The sequence below is a fragment of the Thermobia domestica genome, chromosome 6 (genome assembly GCF_964235325.1).
Source record: "Thermobia domestica chromosome 6, izTheDome1.hap1.1, whole genome shotgun sequence".
NCBI lineage: Eukaryota > Metazoa > Arthropoda > Insecta > Zygentoma > Lepismatidae > Thermobia > Thermobia domestica.
This window is the reverse complement of record NC_137459.1, coordinates 41,202,337-41,224,475: the sequence shown is the minus strand read 5'-3', so window position 1 is coordinate 41,224,475 and position 22,139 is coordinate 41,202,337. Positions and strand designations below refer to the sequence as shown.

The following is a 22,139-nucleotide window of genomic DNA, read 5'->3' as shown; positions in this document are numbered from 1 at the left end:
AGTAGCCACTAGCGAGAACGGCTCTAATATTTTGTTAGCAAAATTATGTAATTTTTACAGGCGTTCATACTTCATCAGCTATCTTACGGTCAGATACATTCATTTAATCTTTAGTGCAAGATTGGGATGAACGTTACAGTACCCACTCTAGCTGGTATCCTTACACAGACACAAGAAGTTACGCGATTAATTTTTACAAAATGGGTCCAAACTTCCGTAACCATAAGCTACCCTACTGTATTATACCTTTATAAAGCAGTCCTACTTATCGATGCGGAGCTGAAGTGTGTATTGTTAAGTCTATCTGGAGATTAGTTACTGTGGAAATTTTTACACGTAACAAGTTGGGCGTAATGACTATTGATCGCAAATTATTTTCCAGTTATAATGTTATGTAGTTGTTACTTTTCTCAGCCTATCATGAATATACAATAGATGCTTGACAGTGTTTGCAGGCGTAGTTCAGTTCAACTTAACACTTTCATTTGACCTTGACCTTTACAGTTAGCGTAAAAAAGAAATCTGCGATACATTTGTCCCATTAGTCACATCACTGAGTTAATTAGTGTCGACCATATAGGTCATAGATTTCTCAATCCATTCAGAAATGTATGTATTTTAAATAAATCCAAGTCTATGAACCTGTTCGGAAATTTGCCACGCGATAGTTTAATGAGAAATCCACACTACTTATGCCGTTTGTATTTGAGTCTCTCTTATTGAGGATGAAATGGACCAGTTGTCTTTTGGAAAATATGGGAAGTGCAGGAAACAATTTTTCCAGCGTTTCTCAGTTTTTTTCTTTCTTCAAATCGGGACCATTTGTATTAATCAGAATGTTCTGTGTACTACCCTGCTCTTGTCCCCTTCGAATGCAACTTTATCATTTTTTTTTTTCAATTTTAAGCATATAATGATATACTTACATTAAAAAAATATGATTAATTAAAATTTCCTTATTTTATTTTGATATTAATAATATTAATAGAAGAAAATACATATTCTTTTAATAACTGTAGGCAGTTAAGGATAATTTTATAATAATATATCGATTACATGTTCATAGATCAATGTGGGAAATGCTGCACAATATCTTTCTCTACGTGTGAATTCAATGAATGAAAAAGTGAAACTGGACCGATAATCGATCTGTGAAAGACTGTGTTAATGGTGAACAGGAGTCTGGAGAAAGTGGTTGCGGTAACAACGTATGAAGTACATTGCAAGAAAATATTTCGGACGTCTGCGTTGAATGAAATGCTGCATGGTGTGTTCGACAGCGTTTTCGTTTTTGGGTTATTATTGTTTTCTTGGTCGTGTGAGATTACTTACGTGGCTTTATAGCCCTAAACGGTTTTCGAGGACCTGATGTGTGGTCAACACATGACTCACCATTGCATTTACTTCAAGTAGCTCCTCAATTGCCTCACGATGTTGAGTTGACACCGAAAATTTTATGCCACACCGGGAATCGAACCCGGGACTACGCATACCAGTAATATCTCTACGTGAGAACTGTAAGATAGCTCTGAATATTATTGTGTACACAAACATCTTATTCATTTTTGTAAGAACTTCCTATTTTCATGATGAAAAGGATCAAATCGAAATGCTGCGCTGTTTTTGCTTTCTTGCTGTACATTGCTTACGTTAAGTGTAGATCACGTTAACTTCTTACTGCATGGTATTCCAGTGACAACCGCAAAATATTTATTTATTTATTTATTTATTTACAGGGTTTCATACAGCATTAAGAATTGACTGAAACTGAACTATATAATCATAACAAAAAATAAAACAAAATAAAAAGCAAAAAGTAATAAATAAATAAATAAATAAATACAAACATAGAAGGTTCACCTATAAATTTACGATGTTCTCTTTAGCTGAGTTCTAAAGTTTTGTTCAGAAGTAAAAATATTACATCCTGTTAGCAATGTATTGTAATCAGCGCTAGTCTATAAAACAACGAGCGTTTTACAATTGATAATCTAGGTGTCTCGTATGTCAGCAAATTAAGAGAGAGATTTCACCGGAGAGGAACTCAAAAAGTTAATCTCCGATAGTAAAAATTCAGACTCAATTTTACCATTGATAATCTTACATAGGTAAAGTAGGCCTTCAGCTCGGCGTTTATTATTATTATTATTGCACTATCTTATCCCATAAGACAGTTTAATGATATGTCAGTGTTTTGACTTTTGATCCAGTAGGGAGTTTAGAGTAAGGAGGAAATACATTGTAAAAGAAAGAGGGATGAAATCGCTGTGGATTGGATATTTTACATCTTTTTAATTTTGTCAAGATTTAGTTTCTGTTTCTGAAATGCTGACTGAGGTGAAATGCTTGATGTAGCTTTAGACGTTAATCATTTTCCGTGAAACTTTTGAAAACGTCGTCGTTAAATGTACAATACGCATGTGGTAGAATCATAATTTTCCATTAAGTCCAAAGTCAAATTCTTATTTATATGTTATATTTCTACAAAACAGTTTCCACACAGGAAGTCTTTATTGACAGCTGAGGGTAAAAAAGTTCATACAGTAAGGATTAAAAAAAAAATATATATATATCTGCAAATCTTAATCTCTGAGTAAGATTGTATCAAATAGTAATCTTGTATGTTTCTCGTCCCTTCAAAGCCTTCCTTGCAAGCTTAAGAAGCACCAGATACTGCACACAAATGCAAGTACGGGGAGCTTTTAATGGAAAATCGATTTTTTTAAGTGCGAATATATCTTGTCTATTTATAGGGTTACATTTGAATACTTTCATTAGTGTGTGTGTGTTTTTCACATTCAATTTCAGTTTCTAGGCTTTGTCTTGCACGTGGGTCCGTTCAATATATAAGTTTCTTTAAGCTGGAAATATAAATTTTTAAGTTATATTTGTAAATTATACGTACATGTGTAGGTGTGTCCTTCTTCACCTTTCCATGTGATGCCCATTGAAGTTCATGCATTTGTCTCACCGTTGCACCGATTTGTCCAAACACTTTGCAGAAAATCAGGTTTTTTGACTATTTAGCACTCTCCTAACATTTCGCTTCACTTCATCACTAGTTGACAGGAGACCAGGTTGCTTGTGTCGAACCTGAACTCTTCTTCATTGAAGCGCAATTCGACCTAAGCGACCTGGTCTGTTCTTGTCGATAACGCCCACCAGTACTCAGCACACGCAAACAAGACAAAAAATTGAAGAAATAGGGTGGGAATGGCAGTCTTACTCTCCATACAGCTTCAATTTAGCGCCGAGTTACTATCATCTTCTCCGGCGTGCATTGCAAGGTGAACTATTCGAAACACATGAAGAAGTGAAGCTGAATGTCAGGGGGTGCTAAATAACCAGAGACCTGACTATTTTGCAAAGGGTTTGGACAAATTGGAGCAACGGTGAGGCAAACACCTGAATCTCAATGGAAATCATATGGGGACGTGAGGAAGGTCCCACCTTCACATGTGGATATAGTTTACAAATTTATTTTAAAAACTAAATATTTTACAGCTTAGAGGAACATATATTGAACGACCCACGTAACTTGCAAACTGGAATAAAGTACTTTAGTTAAACTGGATTCTTAAATAAGTCTGTCCTGTCTTTTCAAATTCATTGGGTACTCTTACATTTTTATTTATATATCGAAAGCGGATATGTGTATGTATATTGCGACTAAAATGAAACTAGTAAATATGAATATTAATATTAATCAGTGTAGTTACGAAGAACAACGTTCATGTCATTATTGTAACAATAAAGCTTGATGTGATTTGTTTGTTTTTCCCTGTAGTTTGTAACAATTTACCTTATAGGTTTTCATGAAACATCAATCAGGATAATGTACTGCTAGAAATTGATTCTGAAGTAGATAAAGGATTAAAGTGTCGATTTTTGGCAAGAAGTTTATTTTCCTTCAAGTTACATAAAATGCATTGCCCACTGTATGTTAATATCATATCCAATACCAAAATTGACAGTTTTTTTTCTCTTTCTTGTGTGTGATCCTATCAGGCTATAACCACACAATTTTTACAGAAATAACACTTTGGTCTACAGCCCTATTTGTCTTGTGTTGTACTACGAATTTCAAGTAATAATATATTATTCCGTATTTCTAAATAGCCTGAGAATTCAAACGGATTAATTTAAAAATTTTGCACATTTTTAAATACCAAAAGATTGAAGTAAAACTCCACATGAATTCTGCAGTTAACATGAATGTTAAGTTTTTTTCCTGGTATTGTTACAGCATTGTGGATCTTACGCTGTAAAGAAAACAGTTCCAATAGGTTCATGATAGTATGTTTATTTGTGAACTGTTCTGAGACGTAATGACAACATTTTGTACGTCAAATGTTATCAGGTAGAAGAAAATGTAAAACATTGTAGCGGAATAAACAGTGGCAGTAGAAAATCATAGCAAATGATTTACTTGAAGATGCATTTAAAATTAGTTGTGTGTTTAAAGCTGTTCATTTTTTTCCTTTTCGACATTCACTTTTCGAAGTGAAAATATTACAAGACAGTGAAACACCTTCGTACAGTTCTTGTGCATAACTTATAACGTACATAACTCAGTCTTTTTGAACTGGTTCCTGTTTTACTATGTATTTTTTTTTTTTTTTTGCTAGAAAAACACACGTAGAAATAGTAAAACTTTGATTTTATATATTTGTAATATTAAGTTTTTTTTTAAAAAAAAACTTACTCTTTATAAAGTAAGTTTACGTAGTAAGAGTTAAATTAATAACCTACACACAATTGTCACTGGATACTATAAATACATATTGTATTCTACATATAGTGAATCCTAGGTTCGGAAAAGTTACAAAACTATGCGCTGAGAGTTGGGTTCCGTAAAAAAATAATAAAAACTTAAGTATTGCTGTCTCTTTCAGGAGTAAAGATAAAAAAGAGATTGCATCAGGAATAATCGAAGGGATATTTGAAGAGTTAAAACATGAAGGTATATTTCGCTTTGTTGAAATCAATAGATGCATCTTTATTATTGTTATTAATAATACTAGCAATTTTATTTTATATCTATTATTATAGTGGTATAACAACATGCAATAATCCCTTTTTCGTTATGCTTTTTGGCTTCCTATTGACTTTTAAGGGAAACGTATTTAAATGTTACGTACCTTGTGGAATTCTCACGGAGATAATCGTGTAATAATTGAGAAGGTTGTTAGTGTTTTATTCGTGTTTTCATTATCTAATGTTCAATATATATATATATATATATATATATATATATATATATATATATATATATATATATATATATATATATATATATATATAAACAGTTTTCGTAGTCAGGCTTTTAAGATGACTGATGCCAACAAATATATATATATATTTACAAAGTTATTAGAACTCAACAATTGGAAGAAAGTATCCCAAATTTTGTATCTTTTGTTTGTTTGGTGTTAAATTTTACATCAAGAGGTCTTCATATCAGTCTATTGTAGGAATCTGTAGTTTTCTCTGTTACCGATATACCAAAACAAATTAACTTGTCACTTGCTCATTTTCATAGTAATCCCACTTCTTTCACTGAAAAACGATTCCACTTGACTTCTGCTGGAAATATTTACGGCGTAGATTCATTTTACACCAACAGAATAAATCGGTGTTAACGCGTTGACAATCTAGAACATTGGGATTATAAACACAAAAACAAACTCACAAGGAACGGACATGAACGTGTCACCCGGACATACGAATCAGACCTAGTTCATTCGATAAACCTAACATAGATATCTTTATGTACAAAAATTTAGGTGCCATGGACAACGGAGTAAGTTCCTAAGGCCCATTAACCTGTTAGTATAAAGAAAATCGTAGACTCGCAGTGGAATAGCTATTGCATCAACAATGTTCATTAGAAAGTCATGGTTTGTAGTTCATTCCCTTCAGCATGAAACTAGCTTTTATATGGTACTGCGTTTATATTTTTTATATTATGTTCTCGTTATGGGTCAGGTCAGAGGTTCGGTTTTGTATGTACTGAGCGTATTGGTATACAGCTTTTCCCCTCATACCTATTCCGCCTATCGAAAAGAAACTTGGTACACTCATTTCTTAACCCCTATAGTATTTTTCGAGGTACAGTTAGATTTCTTTTTTAATCCGGGGCCACTCCAGAGGGAGGTAAAGTTGATAGGATGGATTTTTGAAGGGAATTTTCCGGACATTATCCCGATTTTTCCTGTTCAGGTACGTTATGGGCCCCGATACATAGCACCTCTGGAAAGCTTGTTTTATGCTGAAGAGAATGAACTATAAACCATTACTTTCCAATGAACAGTTTTGATGCAATAGCTATTTCACTGCGAGTCTACGATTTTCTTTATACTAACAGGATTAATGGGCCCCGGGACTCACTCCCTTGTTCATGGCACCTAATTTTTTGTATCTTTGTTACGTTTATCAAATGAACTAGATTTGAGTTGAGTTGAGTTGATTTTGAGTTTAACGTCCCGTTCAGCAGCGAGGCTATATGAGACGTGGACCTACTGATTAACGTGGAATCCAAACCACATGAGCTCCCGCCGGGAATCGAACCCGGGTCTCCCACGCCAGAGGCGCGTACGCTAACCGCTTAGCCACGGAGGAGCTCAGAACTAGATTTGATTCGGACGTCCGGATGACACGTTCATGTGCGTTCCTTGTCAGTTGCTGATTGAGTGGAACAGATGAATCGACCTCAGTTACAATGACAATAAAGATTGAGTCTACGTGCAGTTGACAAGAGTTTGACAAGCTGAATTTAAGGGAGCGTTATTCATCAATAGATGGCAGGACGTTTCCCTTTTCTTTGCAATATATTTACGTAGGAAGTGACAATGTTTTGTAAGAATTCAGTCAAAATCAAAAGATGTATGTTGAAAATTTAATCATCAACTAATTAAATGAATAATCCCTGGAGGTTTTATATATATTGTGTATTTTATTGTTAGGAGCATGTTTCTGAAGAGTAAAGTCAAATAATGAATAAAACAAACCTAATTAAAAATTGCACGAATTGTACTTTGAATATGTAGGGTGTTGCAAAATACAGTTTACAACACTCGAGGGTTAAATCTGTGCATGAAAACAAACCAGAAAATCTATGTACAGAAATGCCCCAGACTGCGTCCTTTCCGAGTTATAAGTGTCCGCCATATCAGAAAAATGAAATTTTGGAGCGGCACAACGTAAATACCAATGACATTGGAGAAAGCAGAATGTAATATCTTTTCAAGAATACCAAAACCAACATGAAATGGGAAGTTGTTGAATTTACGCTCATTTCGACTTACTTTTACTTTCAGGATATACATGAATCTCATCGTTCCTTGGGGGAACCCTTTGCGCTCGTTCAGACTCGGTTTGATTTGACGATTTCCGAAAATAAAGGTATTACCATACATTAAGCAACTATCTGATAAAACCTCAGTATTACTTAAATTTCTTTGTGCTTTCATTCGTGTCTTGTAATAATTTGTCTGATGACCTAAACATGGCGCCACTATCGTATTTATTTAAACATTCACACCATCTTAAGGTCAGCAGATAAAGTATTTGAAGACACGGCTAAAACCTCGAAGAGGTTTATATAATACTGAGGTTCTGTCTGATAGTTCCTTACTATATTGTATTGCAGCCTGTAAAATTCACTAGACCGCCTTCTCTGGCGTCATTGGTACTTGCGTTATAGCGTCCCACAGTTAATTTTTCCGACATTTCGGCGGCTTATGACTCGGAGAAGACGCACTCTGCATCATTTTTGTGCATAGAGTTTCATGCATATATTCGTCTCTCAAGCTTTGTAAACGGTATTTTGCAGCAGTCCGTATACTCAGCTTGTCTTTGGGCAGGAATCATCTCTTGAATTTCAGTTATTTTGAATATTGTTATTCCTTAAAAAATTCACCTACATTCGACAGGTGGGAGAACATGGTGCCATCTATTGGCGATGAACGAATCTTTACATTCACCTTGGCTAAAATGGTCGGATCTCTTTTGGTGTGTAGTTAATATGAGATGCGACCGTTTATAACACCCATTTATAACATTTGTACTGACACTTGCAAGTCTATAACTTGTGTGGATTGTGGAGAAAACTACGGATTCCTACTATAAACTAATACGAGAAGCGTTTGGCATAAAATAGGCAGGCCCAAGAGTAATTGAAATTAAGCGGCATTTGGGATACTGTACTGTTGTAACAAGTAAAAGTGAGTATTTGTTTCCATTATTGAACTACGTAGGTTCTATAACTTCGTGAATATAATTGTTGTATAAGACTAACGCAGTTATAGATTTTCCAAACCGAAGAGTAAATTTAATCAAATAAAACACGAGTAAAACATTAAAACACACAGCAATTATTACATTCAATATTCTTTTAAAACAGTCTGCACAATTTACACTTAATAAGCTCTCTCTTTCACTACAAGAGGCATGTCACTCGTCATTCTATAGATGTGAATAAAACACAATTTATTAACTCTTGCAGCTTTGTGCACTGTTATATTAATTCTCTTCCAAGATACCAAATGATCACGCCTTCACTGAATCAGAAATGTCATACGTAACATCTCACATGCTCAATGCTTTTTCTGTAATTGGTGTTGATAAAATTGGTCTTGCTACTCGGCGAAACGAACAAATATTGAACCAGAAATTTTCCGTGTGTGGGAAAATTTTGAGTATTTAATAAATGCCATTTTGTATTTTATATGCTGTATGCTATCTGAAATCAGTAAAATCATAGTGACATTCAGTTACATTTTGATGCTTGATTGTTTTAGGCTTATTTTTTTTAAAAAGATCGTTGAATATAGTGGAGTCACAAAAAAAAAAAAAAAAAAAAACCGTTGGGATGATTTTAAAGTAACTCTTTTAAAATTCAGACAACGAATAATTTTATCAGTAGTGCTTTAAACAAAGAGCTGCCTCGTTGCTAAGTGGTTAGCGTACGCGTCTTTGGCACCGGAAAACCTGGGTTCGATTTCCAATGGCACATAATGTAACTGATATCCCACGTTAAGAGGCCTAATTAATCACTGCGAAATTAAAATACCGCTAATTTTACAGTAATTATGTGATATCTTCACGTAGATAGAAGATAATCGAAATGTACAACAGGAGCGCATTAGACAATATTACTTTTCATGAGGTACCGTTATCACGATTCACCTAGTAGCTTTCTGTTTGCCACCGTTTAAAAACGTGAAGATAAAGGCCGATTTTCTAAATGGCTGGAAATGGAAAGCAGATAAGTGAGTCATGATAACGGTATCTCATGTAAAATAATATTGTCGAACGGGCTCTTGTTTCACTTTTCGATTATCTTTCATCTGTTTCAAGATATCACATAGTAACTGTAAAATTAGCGATATTTTAACTTCGCCGTGATGGGACCTCTTGCTGTAGGTCTCATATCCTCGTTGCTGAAAGGGGCGGTAAATTCCAAAACACAGCAAAATTATTTCAAAGAACTACAAACAAATATAACATAATTTCGAGAACAATGTAGAATTTCGAATTGGTTTCCGTGATAGAGCGCTAACTTTGTGACGAAGGGATCTGGTTCGATCCCAGAACGTGTGTGTGGTGAACTTTTTTTTTTTTTTTTTTTTTTTTTTCACCATTCATTTCGATTTATAATCCATCTTCTTTAATATATAGAGTATAGCTATGGGACGTTAAATAAAATGAAGTGTCTCTTTTTCATTGGATCAAAAGATCCAATATATTGAGGCAAAAATTTTCTTGTAGGCCATATATCTGAAGAACTACATATAGTGTAGCCAAACCCAAACTATCACTTAACTCACAAGGAACGGACATAAACTTGTCATACAAACTTCCAGATCAAATCTAGTTCATTCGATAAACATAACAAAGATATGTTCATGCACAAATAAATAAATAAATAAATAAAAAAAAAGGTGCCATGGACAACGTAGAAATTCTCTGGAGCCCATTAACCCTGTTAGTATAAAGAAAATCGTAGACTCGCAGTGAGATTACTATTGCATCAACACTGTTCATTGAAAAGTCGTGGTTTATAGCTCATTCTCTTATGCATGAAACAAGCTTTCCAGAGGTGCTATGTATTGGGACCCCCTAACGTGCTTGGACAGGGAAAATTGGGAGAATGTCGGGAAAAATCCCTCCCATCAAATTTGGACCCCTCTGGAGTGGCCAAGAGTAAAGGCTTACAATCCAAATGTATCTCCAAAAATACTATAGGGATATGAAATGTATGTACCAAGTTTTGTGTTGACAGACAGAATAGGTATGAGAGAAAAGCTTATGTACTAACACACGCTTTCCCCTCATACCTGTTCTGTCTACCAATAGCGATTTAGGGGCCATTTTCCTGTGACACTTAAGCTTATATAAATTGGCCACTTTTGGTTCTACAGAAACTTACGAATGTATGTAATGTTTACACAAATGTACAAGAAAAATAAATAACCAATGTAGAAAATGTGGCTAGCGTAAAACTTACACTGCAGTATGAATTAAAATTGTAGGGTTAGCAAAGGCACATGTCATGATCAATTTTATATTTACGCCCTTTGTCAGCAGCGAGGATATATAAGACGAAACTTTATTGTAATGCTTCGATACTCATCCGCCGGGAATCGAACCCGGAACCTCGTGGACCGAAGGCACGCTCGTTAGTCGCACTAGATTAACAGAAAGACTCATGATCACATGGTGGCGTCATCTTACAACATTTCTCAGCTGTGAAGAAACGATCAAAACTCTCATTATTATATTTTTACACATACGTAATAAATTGTAACACGATGCTGTCTTCAAATTTTCATGTCGATTTTTGCGTTAATTATTTAAAAAGAGTCAAAATAAAAGTGGCTCCACTAAGAATGAAGTCTATGTTCGTCTACACATAATTAAAGAAAACTTGAATCAGATTTCAGATATTGTAAAAAAAAAAAAAAAAAAAAAAGTCTTAACTTGAACAAAAAAGTTAAAAGTCTTATATTCCTGCACTAAAAAGTTAAATGGTATTTCAGTGTTTCATTTTTAATTTTTGGGAGTAGATATAATCTTGTCCTCAACAGAACATTGAATGACTAAGATGCTGAATTCTGACGAATCAAAGTGTGTTGCTTAAGCTCAGTCGAGATAGTGAAGCGGTACATCCATGGAAGGATCTACTTCTAGTGATAAATATCAAAGTTGAAAGATCTAAGAACGTTTCTATTGGAACATCGCCTATTGGGGAAAAGACAAACTGCATATCATCTGCGCACAAAACAGTTGTTGGAATACTTCCATTCTTTGTAATTATTGTGTAAGTGGTTAAGAGTACTTTTGAGGTTTCTAGATGAAACTGAATGTGTGTTTGTATCTTATTTGCAGTCATCACCTGGTGTGTATATATATATCTGTGCCTTGGGTCTAAAAGGGCCCATGTCACTTTTTGGCAAAAATGAGATACTCTTCAATTTTAACGTCTATAAGTGGTTGTTTTCTTGTACAAGAAGAGCAAATGTCAACACGAAATAGTTTGGAATATATGTACCATTCATGTTAACATTTGTTTTTCTTGCACAAGAAAATATCCATTTATAGGCGTTAAAATTTGATGAACATCTCATTTTTGCCAAAAGTGACATTGGCCCTTTTAAACCCAGCCCCCCATATATATATATAATAAAATTATTTCTAATAAGGTGTCTGCAAGGTAGCTACAGTATAAGTGTGGTGGATATTGTTTTCTGGATGCTTTCGAGATGCTGAATTGTAGAAGGGTGCTATGGAATGGGTAATACACTTGGATGTGTTGGGAATATTGAAATGTGAGGTACATGCAGTAGATATCTGCAATCTTACACCTTTAGGAGAGTTTAACTCTAGGTCGTCCGTTTTGGATCCTCACATGATAAAGTAATTGAAACAAACCTGGCAAAATGTTCGAGGATGTGTTTTGAGAATGGGGCCCATGTGGAAATTTGTTGCCTTCAATTGTACTGAAAAATTACAAGTTACAGAGATGGACAACTTCGAATGTATAAAGAATATAGAGTGTACTTTGTAAATGTTTCCTTAAATGATGAACTTCCTTTGTATTCTTCGATGATTAGCTCTTCACTTGCTGCGAAATAAAAAAATTCTTAGTACTTCCATAGGACCTGTTAACCCCTTTCCGATCGAATGTCGTACCCCGTCCGACAATGATTTTCCTGTTCCGCCCCGATGTCGGAAGATATACACCTTTTTGTTAAATTAATTCGCCTGCTCCGTAGGAGTGCGTCTAGTGCGTTTCTTTCCTCTTGTACGGACTTGAGCCAACAGATAACGTAGGTTGCATTCTTTTTTTCGTTTTTCGGCGGGCCATGTGATTTGATGTGAGCAGGTAGTGGGAAAATGACAAAGAGATGATATGTAACTGACCCATATTCACACACACAGTCAGAACAACCTCTGGCGAACATCTTTTTGTCATATTCCGACAGATACTCCCTTGCCTCGTCCAGTCAACATAAACTTTCATCTGTCTCCTGAAAGGTAGCGTTCGTATAGATTTCGATTGTTCATCTTCCTCTCCATGATGTACACTCATGTCCAAAATTATTGTCGCATGTCTATAAATATGTTGTTGTAGGAATATAATTTGATAACGAATTCGCCCGGTATTTCTTATAATGTTAGTATGTGTATAATCAGCAAAGACATGAATGTGGCAAATTTCATGTCAAAAGAGGAGTAAATAAGAACAATAAAGTGAAAATAAAACCTTCTTGTCCACTTAACAACATTTTGTTTTACTCATTGTAATTTTCGTATTTATAATTTTTTTCCTATTAAATTTATGACAAATATACATTTCCCACTTGTACACATAGTATTAAAAATACCCTGCAAAATCATTATCAAATTATATTTTTTACAAGACAGTTAGATATGCGACAATCATTTGGGACATAAGGATATGAACTCTAGCTTCTTTACCAGATGTGAATCTAATGCCATTATGGGCTTTACGGTTGTGACGGAACATGTATACACTCCTTGTTCTTTGAGAGTAATCTTCACATTGCACCAAGGAACAAACTTTTTGCGCCACATCGGGCCTCCGGTATCTACGATGTCCAATATCGGAGTCCAGCAACATCAGGGATGCCAGTTTTGTTGCGATTCAATAACACTTCATTGGTCCCTTTCTTCGCCACACGGAAACCTTGTGCTATCATACATTGTTTACTTATTTTTTTCCATAATTATAACCAATGTCGGAAATGAGACAAATATAGACCTTCAAAATGACCGTATTTTTGGAGCCATATAATCATTTATATGCACAACAACATTCCTTCCTGCAAGCCAGCACACAGCTCTTTTGAACTACCGCAATAACTTCTGGGATGTGTTCACACGTTTTGCTACCAAGTGATTGAATTCATAACTACAAACGTGAAACGACTGTTTTGAGTCTATACTGTGTTTTGCGAGTCGTCATAGGCCTTCATCTATCTATAAATCTTGTTTCTCACAAGTAAACCTTACGTTTGGGTGAATCGAGTTGCTGACTGAGACACATATGAGAAAGTAGTACTAAATGTGGTCAGTATTTCAGTGAAGTTATAGGTGCGAAGCTCCAGGGGTTTAGGAGATACAGCTACCAGAACATCACATGGAAGTACAAAATAGTCTTCATACAGTTGGAAGTAAAAGCTCTGTAAGACCTCTTGTAACGACAATAGGTGAATAACAAATATATGGGTACATATTAGGACTAGGGGGAAGTCATATAGTAAGGGTAGACCTGGCGGCGGCCATCTTGAAATCCGCCATTTTGAATTAAGATTAAGTTTCTAAAATAGAAATAGGGTCATGTGATACATGATTTAAGGCGCAAATTTAATCAGAAGAACAATGGTGACGGTTATTTTGATTTACGCGCAATTGGTAAAAAGTTACAGGGAAATTAAATATTGTTGCAGCATATGTATTAGTCCTTTACCCCACCTTGTAAATTTTGTGTTAATGATAATAATTAAATAAAAAGCAGGTGGATAAATACTAGGTCTATGGTAAGAGTTGCTTTGATGGCAGTCATGTTCAACTCCGCCGTTTTGAATCAGACAAAAGTTTTAAACAAAACGCATAACATTGACACCTTATTAATAGCAAATTTTACCATAACTCCAACAATATAACCATTTTTGCTTTATCATTAACCAGCACAAAATTAAATGGATCGCTCCTTACGACTACTGCTTTAACGGAATTGTTAACGACAAATGTGTCAAGTGTAACTCGTTTGCCTTTGTCAGGTGTGCTCACTGTGAGCAGAGCATTTGTGCATGTCATGCACTCTTTACTGAACTACATATTGATTGTACTAATTGAGGACTTTTCTGGAAGAAAGACCCAAGTTCAATTATGACTCAATTCCACTTTGGTAATTTTTCCTTAAATTAGCAACTTGTTTATGCGATAACAAATGCTGGTTAATGATAAAGCAAAAATGATTATAGCGTTGGATTTACGGTAAAATTTGCTATTAATAAGGTGTCAATGTTATGAGTTTTGTTTAAAACTTTTGTCTGATTCAAAATGGCGGATTTGAACATGGCCGACATCAAGGAAACTCTTACCATAGACCTAGTATTTATCCGCCTGCTTTTTATTTAATTATTATCATTAACACAAAATTTACAAGGTAAGGTAAAGGACTAATACATATGCTGCAACAATATTTAATTTCCCTGTAACTTTTTAGCAAATGCGCGTAAATCAAAATTAACGTCATCATTGTTCTTCTGATTAAATTTGCGCCTTAAATCATGTATCACATGACCCTATTCCTATTTTAAAAACTTGACCTTAATTCAAAATGGCGGATTTCAAGATGGCCGCCGTCAGGTCTACCCTTACTATATGACCTCCCCCTAGTCCTAATATGTACCCATATATTTGTTATTCACCTATTGTCGTTACAAGAGGTCTTACAGAGCTTTTACTTCCAACTGTATGAAGACTATTCTGTACTTCCATGTGATGTTCTGGTAGCTGTATCTCCTAAACCCCTGGAGCTTCGCACCTATAACTTCATTGAAATACTGACCACATTTAGTACTACTTTCTCATATGTGTCTCAGTCAGCAACTCGATTCACCCAAACGTAAGGTTTACTTGTCAGATAAGGATTGACCGATATTGACTTAAAAGAAGCATAAATGTAATTGATGGCCTATTAAATGTGGTCGAGATTAATCAAGGTCATAAACTGAAGCTGAAAATGTCTAACGAAAATAAATTTTTAAAAAATACAAACGATATCAGACTTCGCAGTAGACGCATCGTAATGATTTAATCCGAGAAGCAAATTGCTCGTAAAGTGGATGAGGAAGGAACTGAAGTTTAATTTTATATATATATATATATATATATATATGTGTGTGTGTGTGTATACTAGCTGAACCTGCGCTCTCTACACAGCGCATCATTCGCATATGAGCATAAATCTCCTCCTCATTCCTCACAACATATGTACATGTCCCTTTACAAACACAAGTGAAAGACGTCTTGATTAAAAAAAAAAAAAAAATCGGCAAGGGGTATCATAAAGGGGAGATTTTTTCGATTATTTTTTCTCAATATCTTGCACCGTTTGCAAGATTTGAACCTACTTCCGGTTGGAGTTTCTAATTCATATATGACCAGTGTTTTCTTTCTTCTTGCATGCAGTATGTAATAAGCAAATACATTACATTTACAATTAATTATAATGTCAGTTATATATGGTGTTCATTGGGCATAACACTCAAAAAGTAAAGATTTCTCTTATACTCGAGAAATGGTTATCCTTCCTTTTCCATTATTATGTGGCCATGAAACAAACGCCTGAGACATATACAACCCCAATATACAACAATGTGGTGTTGGAATGTATAACACACAGGATATGATGCTTTAGTTTTTTTTTAATTTCAACGCTTCCAGTCTACCCTAAAAAATGTAATTAAAAAATAATGGTCATGTTTTTTTTTTTTTAAATATTCAATTAGAACTGGACAATCTACGCAAAATTTCCAATCAATCAGTGAAAACATCATCTTTCTAGAGCCTGTAGTTTCCGAAAGGATTGACCACAAACATAAACGTCCTCAACATATAGTTTAAAAGAACTCGGAAGATGGAAGCAAAATTCACATGTATTGATTTTAGAGAAGGCTTATTAAAATACAAAGGCTTTGAACAATAATTTTGTATCATAAACTTTATGAAAAAGATATAGTTAACTAATTTAGACTATTTAAAGTACAAATACTTAAAATTTTTTTCTCTGTTAAACGTGAAATCACACACAACGGTAAATGAAAGATTTGAAAGCTAAAGTTATAGGTTAGAGCTCAGGCGCTTTTAATTGCTATTGTAGCATTATATATATATATATATATATATATATATATATATATATATATATATATATATATATATATATATATATATATATATATATATAGAGAGAGAGAGAGAGAGAGAGAGAGAGAGAGAGAGAGAGAGAAAGAAATATACAGGGTGGTAAGAAACTGTTTGTACACACTTCGGGTGCTGATTCCCGACACCGAAACCAGCAAAAAGGTCCTGTCGAACTTCGGTCAGTGAGGGATAGTTTCGGCGATATAAGGTGCCGAAAGCGTAGGAAAATAAACTTCAGAGGGTTGTAATTCGAAAACAACGCAACGTAGAGAGTGCGGTTTAAAACATGACACTCGAAATCATCCCTGCTCAATTGAAAAATGTATGTTTCAAACCTCCGCAAGGTGTGCGCGATGGATTTCCCAAAGAATCATAGGGATTACTTGCCAGGTTACAGGAAATTGCTAAATTCCTTTGGGGAATCCCTCACGCACATCTTGCGGAGGTTTGAAACATTTTTTTCAATCGGGCAGGGATGACTTCGAGTGTCATGTTCTAAACCGCATTCTGTACGTATCGTTGTTTTCGAATTACAGCCCTCTGAAGTTTATTTTCCTACGCTTTCGGCACCTTATATCGCCGAAACTATCCCTCACTGACCGAAGTTCCACAGGATTTTTTTTTTTTTTTTTTTGCTGGCTTGTATTTTTGGAGTGTTTTGTCCAATGAACACCATATATAACAGACATTGTATTTAATTATGTATGTATTTATTTATTTATTTATTTAACGGCAGAGTTAAGGCTATATTTGCCTTTTCTTACACTCAACCAACTAAAATGTATACAAGATATACATACTACCATTATCATCTAATCCATAAAGATTACAATTACTACATTAATGCATATGTATATACACACATATATACCCCTACACACGAATATACTCCCTTACATACCCCATCCCCCCATATCCTCATACTATTTATCATAAAAACAAGAAAACTATACATACAGCATACACAGAACGATATATATATTCTTAAAAGTATATTACCTTACATTCCCCCCTCCCCCATACCTTCCCACAAACCTAGTATTATAGATACATACCTCAAGTTTCTGTTTACATTTTATTGCTACTGCTCATCTTTGTGAAGAAAGAAAGAAAGAAAGAAAAGAAAAAAGAACATCATTCCCGAGATTGGTGTACATTGGCTAAGGCTATCAGATATTGCTTCAAATTTCTTTTGAATGTCGCAATTGAGGGTGAATTCCTTACATGCTTACATGTAATGCATTTGCTTATTATATACTGCATACAAGAAGAAAGAAAATATTGGTCATACATGAGTTAGAAACTCCAACCGGAAGTAGGCTCAAATCTTGCAAACGGTGCGAGATATTGAGAAAAAATAATCGAAAAAAGCCTCCCCTTTGACACCTTTTGGCATTTCTTTTAATCAATACGTCTTTCACGTATACGTCTATGTGTCTGTAAAGGGACATGTACAGATGTAAGGAATAACATGGAGATTCATGCTCATATGTGAATGATGCGCTGTGTAGAGAGCGCAGGTTCAGCCAGTCTATATATTAAAATGCTAGGTTTTATATGTTTGTCTCCAATCCTTTCGACAATTAGATCTCGAAAACCACAAGCGCTACAAATGGGCCATTTTCGCTGGTCGATTCCAAATTTTGTGTAGATTGTCCACCTCTAATTGAATATTTGAAAAACGTAACCGTTACTTCTTTATTACTTTTTTTAAAAGTACACTGGGAGTGCTGGAATTTAAAAAAAAGTAAAGTATCATATCCTACGTGTTATACATTCCAACACAACATAGTTGAATACAGGGGTTGTATATCTCAGGCGTTTCTATCATGCCCAAATAATAATGGAAACGAGGATAACCGTTCCTCCAGGCTAAGATGAACTTTTATTGTTTAGAGTGTTTTGTCCAAAGAACACCATATATCACTGACATTATAATTATTTGTGTGTGTGTGATGTATTTGCTTATTACAGCTGCATGTAAGAAGAAAGAAAACATTGATCGCACATGAATTAGAAACTCCAATCAGAAGTAGGCTTACGGTGCGAGATATTGAAAAAAAATCTCCCCTTTATGGTACCATATGCTGATTTTTGTCAAGACGTCGTTCACTGGTGTCTGTAAAGGGACATGTAGAGATGTTGTGAGGAATGACAAGGAGATTCATGCTCATATGTCAATGATGCGCTGTGTAGAGAGCACAGGTTCAGCCAGTAATAAGTTAAAATAGATTTTGAGATGGATTGTATCCGGCAATGCATTCAGCAGCAGTAGGAGAATTCAGAATAAAAGTCAATCCTTTAACATGTTAACAGGTGCCTTGTTAACCGGTATCTTCCATAACCCATGCATGGAAATATTTCGCGTGATTTTCTGTATAGTGTTTACCAGAGTTGATGGACTTATAATCACATACCTCCTTAAATCTCACTTAATTTGTTTAATTTATCGAAATCAACACTCTTATAATGTACATATACCAGTGATGGAACGGGTCACGAACTTGCTGAATCGGGTGGCAGTCAGATCCGGTGATCCGGACAATCCATGACCCAGTGTGATTCGGAGACGACGAACATCGTCATACGCAAGGGGAGTATCTGATCGTGCTAGTCATTCAACAAATACATTCTCTTCTCTCTGCCGTCTATAGTTTCCTTTATCTTATTGCGTGTGTCAAAGCATTGCACTGAAACGTAACTACAAGTTTTGTCAGAATATAAACATGTGACAATCACAAAGGTATGCTACATGCTTCTCTAATGAGGGGTTAACAGAGTTTAATCGAGCGAAGTTTTAAAACTTGCGGGTCTAAAATATAAGAACTGCACTCAGCCCGAACGGTATTTGATTAAATCCTTTTTATGTAGTGTATTTCCGAAATGCAATATGCATTTGTAATATATATATATATATATATATATATATATATACTAGCAGCGTTCACCCCGCTTCGCTGCGGTCACCCCGGAACGCAATAAACTTTGTTACTTAGATAATTTTTACTTTTTCGCTTTCAAGTGATATGATAAAAACCATAGAAGATTGCAGTAAATGTTAACATTATATCGCCTGTCATTTATGTTAACCCGCCCCGCTTCGCTGCGGTCACCCCGTAAGTTTTCGCTTTCAAGTGATATGATAAAAACCATAGTAGATTGGAGTAAATGTTAACATTATATCGCCTGTCATTTATGTTAACCCGCCGAGTGACACGGTCATGCGGGTTGCATATAAATACGTTTATTTTTATACCTATGATGAACTAACAAAGGATTTGTACGTTATGGACACTTGAATGGTCAATTATCTCAAGACACTGGTAATTAAAAATTAAAGTGATATGATAAAAACCATCTAGGGTCCAAATCCTAATAACCCCCCAAAAATAAAAGAAATTGGTTCAGCCGTATTAGCGTGATGAGGGAACAAAGGATTTGTGCGTTCTCTTTTATATAATAGATATATATATATACAGTGGTGGATCCAAGGGGAGGGCTATAGGGGCTATAGCCCCCCTTGACGCTCAGGTATACACTCGATAAAATGGGCTTCAATCTTGCTTTACACTGGATAAAGCGGTAAACTATGGTTTAGCCACTCCATTTATCATATCCTGGATCCGCTACTATATATATATAGCGTTGGAGGACGAATTAAACATGACATATTTCAAATACTCGAAACATGGTATGTTGATTAAGAGATGTCACACCGGAAATCAAACATGTGAATTTGGAGCTGAAGTAGTTAGTGGAAGTCATTTATCCACTACCATATTCTGCAGTAATGCTTTAGAGATATTTAGGCTGCTGCCGGGTCATTGGTTCAATCTGGGCTGCTGGGTCTCCGACTTTGAGAAGCGAGATCCAGACCCAGATGACACAAAAGTCATGACACGTTGACCCGTTCCGTCACTGATATAAACAAATCAATGCTTTAATGCTATTTTCTGCAAGACTATGGAGGTCTAACTTACGCTATAAGGTTACCAGATTCGTTACCATGCCTCAGAAAATTGTTGCTTTTACGATAACAATAATAGATTTAGCGCTAAACAATATCCTGAATTTGTGGGGGCGCGGTGGCTCAGTGGTAGAGCGTTCACCTCCGGTGCTTGGGGTCCCTGGTTCGATCCCAGCTGGCGCCGTGTGGACTTTGTGGAGGACAAACACCGTGCTCGTGGGTTTTCTCGGGGTTCTCCCGTTTCCTCCTACTTTTTTCATTCCACCATTTCACTCATCTCTCATCATCACCGTCTCCTTTAGCCTAACCGGCATAACCGTGGGAAGTAAAACTTAAAGGTTTCATTTCATTTTCAATATCGTGAATTTTGTCAAATTCATTCTTTTCTAATTGCTTTTAAAAAGTTACAAAGTAAAATAAATAGTTTGCAGGTTTACTGATCGTAGGACTTGCTGAATTAAAATTAGAATTTAAAAAAAAAAATCTTCTCTCCTTTGCTAATACATTATATGCATCCTTTCAGCTGAGACTTGATTTCTTCCAAACACTGCAGTAAAACAACTTTCATTTTATTCCTTTAAAGAATCTATCCATCGTGTACATTCAGAGTTATACGTTTTCTCACCACAAAGCGACCCTATGCAATAATAATAAAAATCAAAGTGTGCTTTCATTCATATGTAGAGATAACTTAATTTTATATGTCAGGCCTTAACCATGTTTTACAGGGAGAGGGCATGGTTGCTTAGTGGTAGAGCGCCCACCTGTTGTGCTCGGAGACCCTAGCTCGATTTCTGACCAAGAGTGTGTTTGGTTGACAGTATCGTGTCTGGAAGTTTTCTCGAGATTCTTCCATTTTCTCTTAATTTCCATTCCACCCATCCTTTCATAACATTAAACTTCCATCAATCACCCGTCTCGATTACCTAAAGGACAATCCTGGGACGTAAAACTAGATATCTAATTTCATTTTCCAACCAACGAACGAGCGCAAAAATACTGAGAACAGTTAAGTATTTCTTTTGATCTTCAGTGGATCGGTAACACAATGGACTTCATGTTAGAATCGTCAATTGAATGCCTTAGACCGATCCACTACATCCACCAAAAGCTTTCTTACATTTCCCTCAAAATGATACAGTACTTTTTATTTTATTTTATTTACGAACATAATTCCAGATACAGCTGAACGCCACTTTACACTGGAGTATCTAACATATCTAAGAGATGGTAACAAGATAATAACAATCTATCTGTCTATTAAAATGCTTCAACAGCAATGAAAGTGCCTGAACTCCAAGCTCTAACTTTGGATTTCAAACCTTTGACTTACGGTTATTTGTGATTTCACGTTTAACAAAGACAATATTTTGAAGTAGGTGTACTTTAAATAAATTATTATTAAAATACATTTTTTCTACAAAGTTTGTTTTAAAGCTATTGTTCAAAACCTTTGTATTTTAATAAGCCTTCTAAAAAATCAATGCAAATGAATTGTGCTGCCATCTTTGGAGTTCTTTTAAACTATATGTTTGTGGTCAATCCTTTCGACAATGTAATCTCGGAAACTACAGGCTCTAGAAAGATGACGTTTTCACTGATCGATTGCAAATTTTGCATAGATTGTTCAGTTCTAGTTGAATATTTGGAAAATATGGCCATTATTTCTTTATTACTTTTTTACGGTTACACTGGAAGTGTTGAAATTAAA

General features: G+C 35.2%; 1 protein-coding gene across 2 annotated transcripts in view; it reads left to right on the top strand.

Annotated features, from left to right (window-relative positions):
• The window catches only part of LOC145687959 (ubiquitin-like modifier-activating enzyme 1), a 163,155-nt gene that overhangs the window by 8,476 nt on the left and 132,540 nt on the right, over positions 1 to 22,139 (top strand). The window contains exon 1 of one of the 2 annotated variants that reach the window (XM_081761562.1): positions 4,943 to 4,963. The exons of the other annotated variant lie outside the window; for it this stretch is intronic. Coding sequence (XP_081617688.1) covers positions 4,958 to 4,963 — 6 coding nt within the window. The 5' untranslated portion in view covers positions 4,943 to 4,957. Of the gene's footprint in view, positions 1 to 4,942; positions 4,964 to 22,139 lie in introns of those variants that run through there. 2 annotated transcript variants of the gene reach the window in all.